The sequence below is a fragment of the Trichechus manatus genome, unplaced genomic scaffold (genome assembly GCF_000243295.1).
Source record: "Trichechus manatus latirostris isolate Lorelei unplaced genomic scaffold, TriManLat1.0 scaffold00117, whole genome shotgun sequence".
NCBI lineage: Eukaryota > Metazoa > Chordata > Mammalia > Sirenia > Trichechidae > Trichechus > Trichechus manatus.
In genome coordinates, this window is record NW_004444053.1 from 3369524 (window position 1) to 3382013 (window position 12490).

The window sequence follows — 12490 nt, forward strand, 5'->3', positions numbered from 1 at the left end:
CTGGTTTTGCTTCTCTAGAGAACCCAGCTTAGACAGAATTTGGTACTGAGAGTGAGATGCTGCTCTAGCAGATACCTAAAATGTGGAAGCGGTTTTGAAACTGAATGGATAGATGCTGGAAGAGTTTTCAGGTGCCTAAGAGCAAAAGCCTAAGAATTGACAGAATATCAATTGAGATGTTTCAACAAACAGACGCAGCGCTAGAAGTGACTACTTGTCTATGCCAAGAAATTTGGGAGACACCTGCCTGGCCAACCGACTAGAAGAGATTCATATTTATGCCTATTTGCAAGAAAGGTGATCCAACAGAATGTGGAAATTACCAAACAATATCAATAATATCACACACAAGTAAAATTTTGCTGAAGATCATTCAACAGTGGCTGCAGCAGTATATCAACGTGGAATTCCCAGAAATTTAAGCTGGATTAAGAAGAGGACATGGAACCAGGGATATCATTGCTGATGCCAGATGGATCCTGGCTGAAATCAGAGAACAGAAGAAAGATGTTTACCTGTGTTTTATTGACTATGCAAAGGCATTTGACTGTGTGGATCATAACAAATTATGGGTAACATTGTGAAGAATGGGAATTCCAGAACACTTAATTGTACTCATGAGGAACCTGTACATAGATCAAGAGGCAGTCGTTCAAACAGAACAAGGGAATACTGCATGGTTTAAAGTCAGGAAAGGTGTGCGTCAGGGCGGTATCATTTCACCATACTCATTCAATCTGTATGCTGAGCAAATACTCCAAAAAGACGGACTATCTGAAGAAGAACAGGGCATCAGGATTGGAGGAAGACTCACAGCAACCTACATTATGCAGATGACACAACTTTGCTTGCTGAAGGTGAAGAGGACTTGAAGCGCTTACTGATGAAGATCAAAGACCACAGCCTTCAGTATGGATTATACCTCAACATAGAGAAAACAAAAATCCTCACAACTGGACCAATAAGCAACATCATGATAAATGGAGAAAAGATTGACATTGTCAAGGATTTCATTTTACTTGGATCCACAATCAACACCCATGGAAGCAACAGTCAAGAAATCAAAAGACACATTGCATTGGGAAAATCTGTTGCAAAAGACCTCTTTAAAGTGTTGAAAAGCAGAGATGTCACCTTAAAGACTAAGGTGCGCCTGACCCAAGCCATGGTGTTTTCAATTGCTTCATATGTATGGGAAAGCTGGACAATGAATAAGGAAGACCAAAGAAGAATTGACGCCTTTCAATTGTGGTGTTGGCAAAGAATATTAAATATGCCATGGACTGCCAAAAGAACAAACAAATCTGTCTGGAAGAAGTACAGTCAGAATGTTCCTTAGAAGCAAGGATGGCCAGACTACATCTCACATACTTTGAACATGTTATTAAGAGAGATCAGTCCCTGAAGGACATCACGCTCAGTAAAGTAGAGGGTCAGTGAAGAAAAGGAAGACCCTCAGCAAGATGGATTGACACAGTGGCTGCAACAATGGGCTCAAGCATAACTATGATTGTGAGTGTGGCACAGGACTGAGCAGTATTTTGTTTTGTTGTACATAGAGTTGCTACCAGTCAGAACTGACTTGACAGCACCTAACAACAACAAATTGCCTTGAAGAGATTGTTGGTGGAATTACGGACGTCAAAGACAGTTCTGGTGACGACTCAGAAGGAAGTGAGGAGAGCTGTTACACTGGAGATGGCGCAGATGCGCAGACAGTGAGAAGCAGCAACAGAAAAACAGTGGCAGCAGAACCAGGAGACCCACAGAGCAAGAGAGCTGAGTGCCTTCTGGCCGAAGTTTACTGGTGGAATGGGGTGCCTCAAGGCACTTACTGGTGGAGCTAAAGAGCTTTGGAACATTTGCCCCAGCAGGGCAAATGGGGGAGGTGAGGCCCAAGGGGCCGAGAGGCCAAGAAATCAGGAAGCAGAAGAGGCAAGGAACACAGGAAACAGAGCTGCTCCAGTCTCAAAGGGTAGGGCCACAACCTCTGGGGTCTCAAAGGGTGGAGTCGCCACTCAGATGGACTAGGAGAATGGGGACCTCCTACCACAAAAAAAGTAGTACCAGGAGCAGAGCATGTCCTTTGGACCTGGGGTCCCTGCACTGAGAAACTCCTAGACCAGGGGAAGATTGATGACAAGGACCTTCCTCCAGATCCAACAGAGAGAAAAAGCCTTCCCCTGGAGCCAGCACTCTGAATTCAGACTTCTAGCTTATTAGATTGTAAGAGAATAAACTTCTGTGTGTTGAAGTCCTCTACTTGTGGTATTTCTGTTATAGCAGCACTAGTAACTAAAACAGATGCCAACCACATTTGCCATGACTTTATACAGCACAGTGGATAAGAACATAGGTTGTGGATTCAGAGTGTCTGGGTTTGAAACCTATCTCCACCCCTTATTTATTTATTCATTTTTAACATTTTATTGTGCTTTAGGTGAAAGTTTACACAGCAAATTAGTTTTCCATTCAATCATTCATACACAAATTGTTCTGTGATATAGAGATCCTAAAATTATATGAGGTCTTGACCAGAGTAAGAGAAGCTAAAGCAGGGTTCAGGCCTAGAATCCATTTTATGTGAGAATTTGTTTAAGGTTCTGGTTAATGCTAGAATTCATTTTCTGTGAGCTTTTGTTAAAAGTTATAGTGAGTCATTATGAAAACTTCCAGGAAGAAATGGGAGTACAAGCTGAAACTCATCGTTTCATTGTTTCTCCTACCTATGGGAGGAATGTTCTATGAAGGGTACTTTATCTTAACCAACAAAGAGGCTATGCTACAGGGAAGTGATGCTCTCATAAAGTAACATACTGGAATTTCCTGGTGACTGACGTGGGAACCCATTTCAAGTCACTAAGCCAAGAGCAAATGTTCCAGGTCATTACCAAAGAAACCTCCCAATAGTAACTGAATGGTATCTAGCCAACAAAGACTCTTTAAACCAATCATGTGTTCCCATATGTTATGTTTCCACCTTTGACAATGACGTATTAATGAATAACCAATCAGAATTTTTTTAACTTCACTTTCTTCTGTAACAGTATATTAGAGACTCCCTGAATGTGACTCAGTGGATTCTGCTGGTCTCTTGTGCCCAGTGCATGCCAGCAGGTGCTTCATTCCAATGACTGTCTTTGTCTTGGCTTAAAAAAAAATCTCTTTTGATTAAGTTTGAGTCTAGGGTCTTTTTCCCCTGTAACAGCTGCAGTCTCTGCAATGTGTCAGCACTCTCCCCATTTCCACCCTGGGCTCCCTGTTTCCATTAACCCGGTTTTCCTGCACCTCCCTGTCTTCTCATCTTTGCTTTTGGGCAAATGTTGTCTTTTTGGTCTTGTGTAGTTGATTGTTCTGTGGAGAACATTCCTCATGGGTGCTATTGTTTATTTTATAAGCCTGTCTATTTTGGCTGAAAGGTGGCCTCTGGGAGTGGCTTCAGTTCCAAGTTTGAAGTCCACACCTTATTAACTGTATAACTTTGAAATGTTTACTTAATCCATTTTTGCCTCAGTTTCTGCAACTGTGAAATGGGAATGATAGTAAAATCTCCTTTACAAAATCATTGTGAGCATTAATTGATACAGAAAAAGAGCTTAATGGCACACTGCAATTACTTAATAAATGCTAGCTATTAATATCATTTTAAAAGCATAATAGAAGTTGATTGTAGCCTTCAGGTTTTCCCAGTGAGCAGAAAAACCACAACTGTAATAATGCTCACAATTTTTAATATGTGGGGACAGAACTGTGTTAGTATTTAGGGGGCAGAATTAAAGAGGCATAGGAAGTACTTTTGAAATGGCTACTATTGGAGGAAGTGAATTCTCAGTCACTGGAAGTATTCAAAGCGGACAACTATTTGGTAGGGGTATTGGTATTAAGGGTGTGGGGAAAAGTAAGAGACTAAAACATGGAAGCTGAAAAAGAATTAAGTGTCCTTTTGGAGTTCTTTAAACCCAAGAATCCCAGGATTCTGTATGTTAGCTTGGGTCTCTTATGTGGAAGACTACATTGATTAATTTTTTTAGTATAATGGAAAAGTAACTCCCCTTCCCCCATCCCCTTGCCAAATCTTTGAATATAGCAATATAGATGTGGTATAAAATCTTTACTAAGAAAAATTATTCTTTTATGTGAAGCAATTTCAGTAGAGGTATGTTTCCCAACATGTTTCTTTGTACTTATTTGTATACATTATATATATAATACATATTATATATGTATACACACACACATATACTAGTTACCTAGTGCTGCTAAACAGAAATACCACGAGCAGATGGCTTTAACAAGCAGAAATTTATTCTCTCACAGTTTGGGAGGCTAGGAATCTGAATTCAGGGTGCCAGCTCCAGGGGAAGGCTTCTTTCTCTGTAGGTTCTGGGGGAAGATCCTTGTTATCAAACTTCCCCCGGTCTAGGAGATTCTTAGCACAGGGAACCTGGGTTCAAAGGATGCACTCTGCTCCTGGCATTTCTTTCTTAATGGCATGAGGCACCTCTCCTCTCTGCTTGATTCTCTCTTTTATATCTCAGAAGAGATTGACTCAAAATACAACCTAATCCTGTGAGTCCTGTCTCATTAACATAACATTGCCTCTAATCCTGCCGCACTAACATCATAGAGGTTAGGATTTACAACACAGGATAATCACATCAGATCACAAAATGGTGAACAACCACACAATACTGGGAATCATGGCCTAGCCAAGTTAACACACATTTTTGGGAGACACAATTCAATTCATAATTCTTTCTCTCTCTATGTATATATAACCCATTGCCATCGAGTCGATTCTGACTCATAGTGACCCTATAGGACAGAGTAGAACTGCCCCCATAGGATTTCCAAGGTGCAGATAGTGAATTTGAACTGCTGATCTTTTGGTTAGCAGCCAATCTCTTAATAACTGTGCCACCAGGGCTCTATATACATATGTGTGTGTGTGTGTGTGTGTGTATGTGTATATATATACACACACACACATATATATTGATTTGGACAACTCCTATTGGAAAATCTGTCTGAATAGAAAGATAAAGATGATATGAATTAAAATAACATGCACGATGAATTTTCCATTTACTAGGACTATTAAGATGATTTTTTAAATAATAACAAAAACATATAAAGGTAGAACCCTAGAATGGAAAAAAATATATAGACACATATAAAAGAAAATTCCAATATCTGTTACTACATACATGTTAGTAATTGAACAAGTTCCCTCAAGGATTATCAAGAACATTCACCTCAGACCTGGAGCATGTAGGTATAATAAATATATTTCACCTCTTAAAGGTATTGACCTCCTAATAACTAGATGAATTAAATGTGTAGATCTCTGCCTTCTGCAAAAATACAATGTGGTGACAACTATCTATATGGGATCAAATTGACAACAGCAACTCAAACGATTAGATAGGAACCTTAGGGGGCAGTGAGTTTATGTTAATGGGGGAGGAACAACTCAGAAAAGGGAGGGTGAGAAGCTTGCACAACTCAAAGAATGTAATCAATGTCACTGAATTGTACATTTAGAAACTGTTGAATTGGCATATGTTTTGCTGTGTATATTCTCAGTAACAACAACAAAATAAATAAATATATTTTTTAAAAAAAGAAATATACTGTGTCAAAGGACTTGATCTCTGTTGATTTCCCCCAGTGAGTATCATTCAGTTCTACCAAAACCAAAACCAAACCCACTGCCGTCTAGTCAATTCTGACTCATAGCAACCCTATGGGACAGAGTAGAACTGCCCCATAGAGTTTCCAAGGAGCAGCTGGTGGATTCGAACTGCTGACCTTTTGGTTAGCACTAGGGGCAGGATAATTTAGAACAAGTTCTTAGTTTAAATAGCCAGAATTTCAGATTAAATTTTCTACATGAGAGTACTAGAGAGAACTTATATGATATGAGGTTTAAAGATACTGACTGTTGGTCTGAGTTTTCTTCCTATGGTCTTGACTCAATAATTGATACTGCAGAAATGACTCTTGCCAGTATTCTGGAAATTCAGCCACAGAGTGAGGGCACAGGATGACCAGTCATTGTTTCTTATGGACTCACCATGTGAATCAGGCCTTTGCCCTACGTGGTTCTGCCTCCAACATTTTCCTTGCTATTTTCAGTATTAACTACCGAAGGAGAACAAACCCCTCAGCAAAAGCACAGCATGACACAGGAAAGTCAGCAATCAAGGTCGTTTTCTACCCATGAACAGGAAAGCTTAGTGTAAGAAAGACTGTTATTTTCTTTGGGGTGTTAGTTAATGGCAGTTCTCTAGGGGTGTGGGTATGACCTAGGTTATCACCTTGAAATGAAAAATTTATAATGAAATATTTTAAAAGAGGGGTTTCTTATTATACCAAGATCAAGGCAGTATGTAATGCCCTCCAGAAGAACTTAGTTACAGTGAAATTGTTAGAGTGTCAATGCAGTGCACCAAAGGCCTCTCAGAACATTACATTAATTCTTGGCAGATAGCATTGGTTTTGTAATCATGAAAGAGGAACACATCTTTCTCAATCATTTAAGTTGTGGTGTTAAGTTAAAAAAAATTGAGTCACACTAGGAAGTTAACCATTAAAACAAAAACATAACTAACTGGGAACATTGAGTAGACCCTATGATTTAGTTAATTTGTAGGAAGTCTTGTTTTTAACTTTTCAATTAGTTTACAACTCAAATATAGAGTTTCATGTGGTTTAAACCTTCTCTTAGTTGCACACGCCTTTTGATACCTACCCTAATAAAATAGCCAGGTAGACCATAACCCAGGGAGTGATTAAAAGTGATGGAAAAATGAAAAGTCACAGTCCATAGCAAGGATAAGTCAAATATGAAGCGGGAAAATAAATAAATAAATAAAAGAACAAAAGTGTTGCATTTTTACGGAGTGAGGATGTTTTGAAAGTTATTTATAAGAAAGTAACAAAATTATGCCAATAGTTATTAAATAATCTGCTTATCATAAAGTACGAGGTATACATTTTTAATTTTAGAAGATGAAGATGCATGGACAATGGAACAAATAATAGATAACTAGGAATTCCATAAAAATCTTTTATTGTTGTCGTTAGTTGCTGTCTAGTAGATCCCAACTCATGGCAACCCCATGTGTGCAGAGTAGAACTGCTCCATAGGGGTTTCAAGGCTGTGACTTTTTGGAAGCAGATTGCCAGGCCTGTCTTCTTAGTTGCCTCCGGGTGGGTTTGAACTGCCAACTTTTTGGCTAGTAGTCAAGCGCTTAAGTGTTTACACCGCCCAGGGACTCTCTCATAAAAATCTAGAATTCTAAAAATCTGGAAGCATTTTGCAGGAAGGGAAAATGAGGGAGCTAGTGACTAGTGGTTGGTGCTTTTGAATCAATACATTAAACCAACAATGAAACTTACTAACAAAACTATATTCGCAACACACTCTTGAAAAGAAAACAGCATCTAACCAATCAAATAGAATATTGTCCATATCCTCAGAATGGCAGGCTGTATAAACTTGAAGGCAAAATTAGCTTCCACCAAGTTTATTTTACTCATTATACTTTCCCATTAATTGTATTTTCTTACCTGAAGTTTAAAAAAAAAAAAAAAAAAAGCCATGGAGTTGAAAAGGGAATGCTCTCTGGAAGAAAGAGACTATTCTGCCCACCCGAATACCACACCACACCTGTTACCTTGGGTCTGTGGGCTGAGGGCAGTAGTTCCAACTGATGACCTGAGCAGCCACGTAGAACTGCCTTAGCTGCGCTGCTTGGGTCTCTTGGCTCCCCCAGCCTGCCCAGCTGGTGCCCAGGACCACCAGGACCCAGAAGCGTGGGCAGTCTGCGAACATGGCTCCTTCCCTTCTCCTCCCCGCGGCGGCGCCGGGGGACCTGGGCAGGGCTCGCCTGGCGCCTGAGCTGTCTTCTGCTGTGAGCGCCCGGAGGCTGCGGGTGGCAGTGACCGCCGCGCCGCGGCTTCTCCAGGCGCCGCCGCAGCCTCTGGCTGTCCCCCCTCCTGAGGCCGGGCAAGGGGTTGGCTAAGTCCCTGCCCCGGAGGCAGAGCTATTAGCGCAACCAGATAGATGACTCCTTTACTACAGCGGCTGTAGCAGACCCGGCGGTGCCCAAGGATTCTTGAGCTGCGCTCAGAGCTGTGTTCCTCCACTTCCACCAGCGTGCACCACCAGAACAGTAGCCCTCGCCACCCACCACAAAACCTGCCTGGGTCAAGGTTCAAACTTAACAGACCCTCTGCAATACCCAGAGCGAGGAGCCCCAACACACTCAACCAGATCACTCTTCTGACCTCAGGAAAAGGTCCTTTCCTGGGCACAGAAGCCCTGTACGTTCAGGTGGTGAGGAAGCAAGGGGAGAAGCATATAAAGAATGCCTGCTGCTCCCCAGTCACTTCACTACTTCTACCCATCATGACAGGGACTCTGACGGTTCAGTAGTAGAATTCTCCACTTCCATGCGGGAGACCTGGATCTGATTCCTGGCCAGTGCACCTCAGGCACAGCCACCACCCCTCTGTCAGTGGAGGCTTGTGTGTTGCTATGATGCTGAACAGGCGTCAGTGGAGCTTCCAGACTCAGACAAACTAGGAAGAAAGGCCTGGTGCTAAAAATAAACCAACAAAAACCCTATGGATTAATGGCAGCTAACAACAACAAGCTATCATGTAGACACCAATGCACCGATCTGTCTTGATAAGGGCCTGTTGTCCCCTAAAGAGGCAGCAAACCAGAGCACTTAAAGAACTTGGCTAAGAAAAACAGTGGACCCAGATTTCAATCCCACTTACTAGCTGTGTTGTCTTGGACAATTATTCAACCTCTCTGGAGCTCAGTTTTGACATCTGCAAAATAGGGATGATAAAAATAGTTCTTCCTGATAGGGTTGTGTGAGGATGAAAGGAGACTATCAAGTGTATAATTTCTAACGCTTAGAAAGTACACAGCACGTGCATTACTTTGATCATGTTTTCCTGCCTCCAGGGCCTGGTGTGTTCTTGGATGATCTGGCTGTTTTATGCTGGTTTATGGTCTTATTTTGCATTGACAGAGGATCTGAGAAGTTTATGTCTGAAGCATTATTATGACTTGTCTGTGATTCCCTCGATCTACATGCCTCCAACCTTCCGTCTTATGCTTTGTGTTGATACATTCAGTAAATTATAATCTGGACAACTCACATGAGGACAAATCTAATCATGTCAGGATCCTCAATATCTTCCCTCCTCCTCCTACACACAACCTTCTGTCTTAGCTCCTTTGCTGATATTATTCTACCAACTCAGAATGCCTGTTGTCTTCCTCCTTTCCTGTCTACTATTTAAAGTCCAACCAGAGGTCTACTTACCTCTGATTCTGAGCACAAATTGACTTTTCCATTTTCTGAACTCCTACAACACTGTTCAAATTATATACACGTGTTGATTACCCTCTATTATTACATGTGGGTATCTATTGTCTCCGCAACTAGATTATAAACTATTCAACTATAAACTACTATTGCAGGAACAGTGGCTTATACTTTCATATTCATCTACATCAGTGGTTCCCAAAGCTGATAAACCATCAGAATTCCCTGGGAAGCTTTTACAAAATGCAGGAGCCAGGGTTGAGAACCATTGTCCTACAACACCTGCTTAGTCATTGGCACGTAGTAAGTGGTCAGAGATGCTATTGATAGCATAACAGTGAACAATTGTAAAAGCACAGCGTTCCCTAAGATTATTATAAAAACTCTTGCAAAACTATTGTCACTGCTCATATGTGATGAGTTAGATGGCTTTATCTTTTATTTGCATATTTACTTCTATGTTTTTCATAGAAAATGATTATGTGTATAACATAATCATTCATTGCATTTCAGAGACACAAGAACTATATTTTTGGTTCTCTAGTTTTTGCATTAGTGCAAAAACTGTGCTACTAGGCAACTTTCAATGACCTATTTATTAAGCATGTAATCTGAAGAGCAGGTAAAACACGATTGTTCTTTCCTATAGAACATTCAGGTGATGAAAACTTTTTCTGCTTCTTTAATTTTCTCTTTGAAAATCAGATTGCAGGGTTGAACTGTAATGGATACGACTGCATTTAGGTGTTACATTAATGGTAAAGTGATGTATGCAGCACTTATTGAACAAAACATTAAGTAGAACATGACATTTGGGGAAAATCCTTTTAATTATGGATTTGAATAGTGGTCTTTTGGTCCTTTAGAGAAGAGTGAGTTGGGGATAAGGTCGACAGTGAAACCAGTGACATGTGACTCCTGGCTTGGTTCTTGGTCTTCTGCAGTCTCTGGTTGCTGCCCCTTCCCCCGCCCCCTAGAGGCCTTGTAAACAGCAAGCACTGGAGATCCAGAAGATCCTACAGGAATGATTTCAAGTCAGAGACACTGACTGCCTTCCAAAGTAGAGAGTGCCTTCCTCCAATGCAAAAGGAAAGAGGTATTTTTGTGTCTCCACAGCTTGGGCTTCTGGTGAGTCAGATGTTCCAGGTGCTTTGGCTAATGCTGATTATTTCAAGCAACAGCTGGGGCACAGCCCACAGACCACTGCAGAACCATCTGCTCCTGGCTTCTGCTGCTTGTGTTGGAGGCAGAGGAGAGGTGGAGCAGGAAGGGGTGGTGGAGAGTTTGGGATTGTGGTACAATTCTGCTCTGGTTCAGAGCCAATTTAAAGCAAATTCCATCTTTTATTCACAGGTATTTACAGAAAACTGCAGCAAATACACTATAGTTGAAGTCAAGTCTGTCAGGGAGCCAGATTTTTAAAAACAGAATCCTGATAAGGTTTAATGAGAAAGCCATTAGTAGGAAAAGCCTCTGAAAAAGAGAAAAAAAAAAAAAAAAAAAAAAAGAATTATCTTTTCCTTTAAAAAGAAAAGAAGGAAGGAAGAGTAAATATTTAACACCGTTGAATTTTTGTAATAACCTTAGGGGACACTGTGCTTTTAAATTTTTTTTTCCTGATATGCTGTCAATAGCATCTCTGACTGCTTACTACATGCCAATCATTAGGCAGGTGTTGTAGGATAACGGCTTCTTACCTGGCTCCTGAGTCAGAATCTGCATTTTGTAAAAGAAAGAAAGGACGGAAGGAAGAAACCCTTCATCATTTCCACCCTCTGAGTGTAGTCCCTTGGTGGCAAAATGGTTAGCATGCTTGGCTGCTAACTGAAAGACTGGAGTTTTGAGATCATCCAGAGGTGTCTCAGAAGAAAGACGTGGTGATCTACTTCCAAAAAATCAGCTATTGCAAACTCCATGGAGCACAGTTGTACTCTGACACATATGGGGTTGCCGTGAGTTAGAATTGACTCCATGGCAAGTGGTTACTGGAGGATCAATTTAATCTTCTCCAGAACCCATATATTTTTGTCACCCAGGATGCTTTTCTTAGGAAACTAAACTACCCACTGAACTTTTTGGGAGAGGGAGGTGTCAGATTATTTTTGTTTTCCCAGGAGGTTGCATAGAGGGTTGGCTTCATAAACATTTGTTAACATTTACATGACTTCTACTTCTCAGGCAGAAGTGTCACTGTGTCATTACCATCTAGCAGCCACTGATGGGAATATCATACATCCAGAAATAAGTTATGTCTTGTGAAAACATTTCTATTCTGGCAGAAATGAAAATCCTCAGATGAACTCATTTTCTATTGTCAATCTACTGCCATATCTGTACCCTACTGCCAGCAGAATTTCCTTCCTGGCCTGGTAATTTAAGACATGCTTAATACTTAATATAAAAAGAAAAACAGTTGCCATTGACTTGATTCCAACACATGGCAACTTCATGTGTGTCAGAGTAGAACTGTGCCCACAGGATTTTCAATGGCTGATTTTGTTGGAAAGTAGATTGCCAGGCCTTTCTTCCAAGTGCCTCTGAGTGGACTCAAACCTCCAACCTTTTGGTTAGCAGCTGAGTGCATTAACTGTTTGCACCACCCAGAGACTTCTAAAATTTAATACATGATTATATAAAGAAAAGTCAAGCTTTATATTCTTCCTCTTTCCCCTGTTCTTCTCTTTCCTCTACTTTTCTCTTTCCTTCAAAAATATCTTCAGAGGTAATTTACCTTAAGGGCTCGGGTCAAATGCAGCATTTGTAAAAACTCCGTATGTTCCTAGGTGGCTGAAAGAACAGAGACACAAGGATGATCTGCCATGTATTGCTTCATGCCCAACAACACAGAAACTGCATACGAAGCACATAGTACCTCCAGAAACCATGGATTACCACCCACCCCTGGAATTCTGCTTTAAAAAGGAAGGAAAAGTAAGTGCCAAAGTGGTTTTCAAGATTCTACTTGACAGCCCCAGATAATTTGCATTGCATTTTACACCCACTTTAAGTTACCGTTGATCCTTTATGTATTGACTAACTGGTATGTCCCCCCAAAGAGCTGCAGCCTCTCCTTGGTGGGAGGAAATAGTTACAAAGTTCCCAGTCTTGATACTTGATAATCTGGCAGTAGTTTTCAA

General features: G+C 40.8%; 2 protein-coding genes across 3 annotated transcripts in view; both read right to left on the bottom strand.

The window, feature by feature from the left end:
• The window catches only part of F5 (coagulation factor V), a 100413-nt gene extending 92334 nt beyond the window's left edge, over positions 1-8079 (bottom strand). Inside the window, exon 1 of the mRNA XM_023738489.1 lies at positions 7683-8079. Coding sequence (XP_023594257.1) covers positions 7683-7840 — 158 coding nt within the window. The 5' untranslated portion in view covers positions 7841-8079. The remainder of the gene's footprint in view (positions 1-7682) is intronic.
• A 748-nt stretch (positions 8080-8827) lies between these two features.
• The window catches only part of SELP (selectin P), a 47491-nt gene continuing 43828 nt past the window's right edge, over positions 8828-12490 (bottom strand). For both annotated transcript variants that reach the window (XM_023738438.1, XM_023738439.1), the window contains 2 exons: positions 12085-12140; positions 8828-8847 (listed from right to left, as the gene is read on the bottom strand). In XM_023738438.1, coding sequence (XP_023594206.1) covers positions 12086-12140 — 55 coding nt within the window. In that variant the 3' untranslated portion in view covers positions 8828-8847; position 12085. The remainder of the gene's footprint in view (positions 8848-12084; positions 12141-12490) is intronic.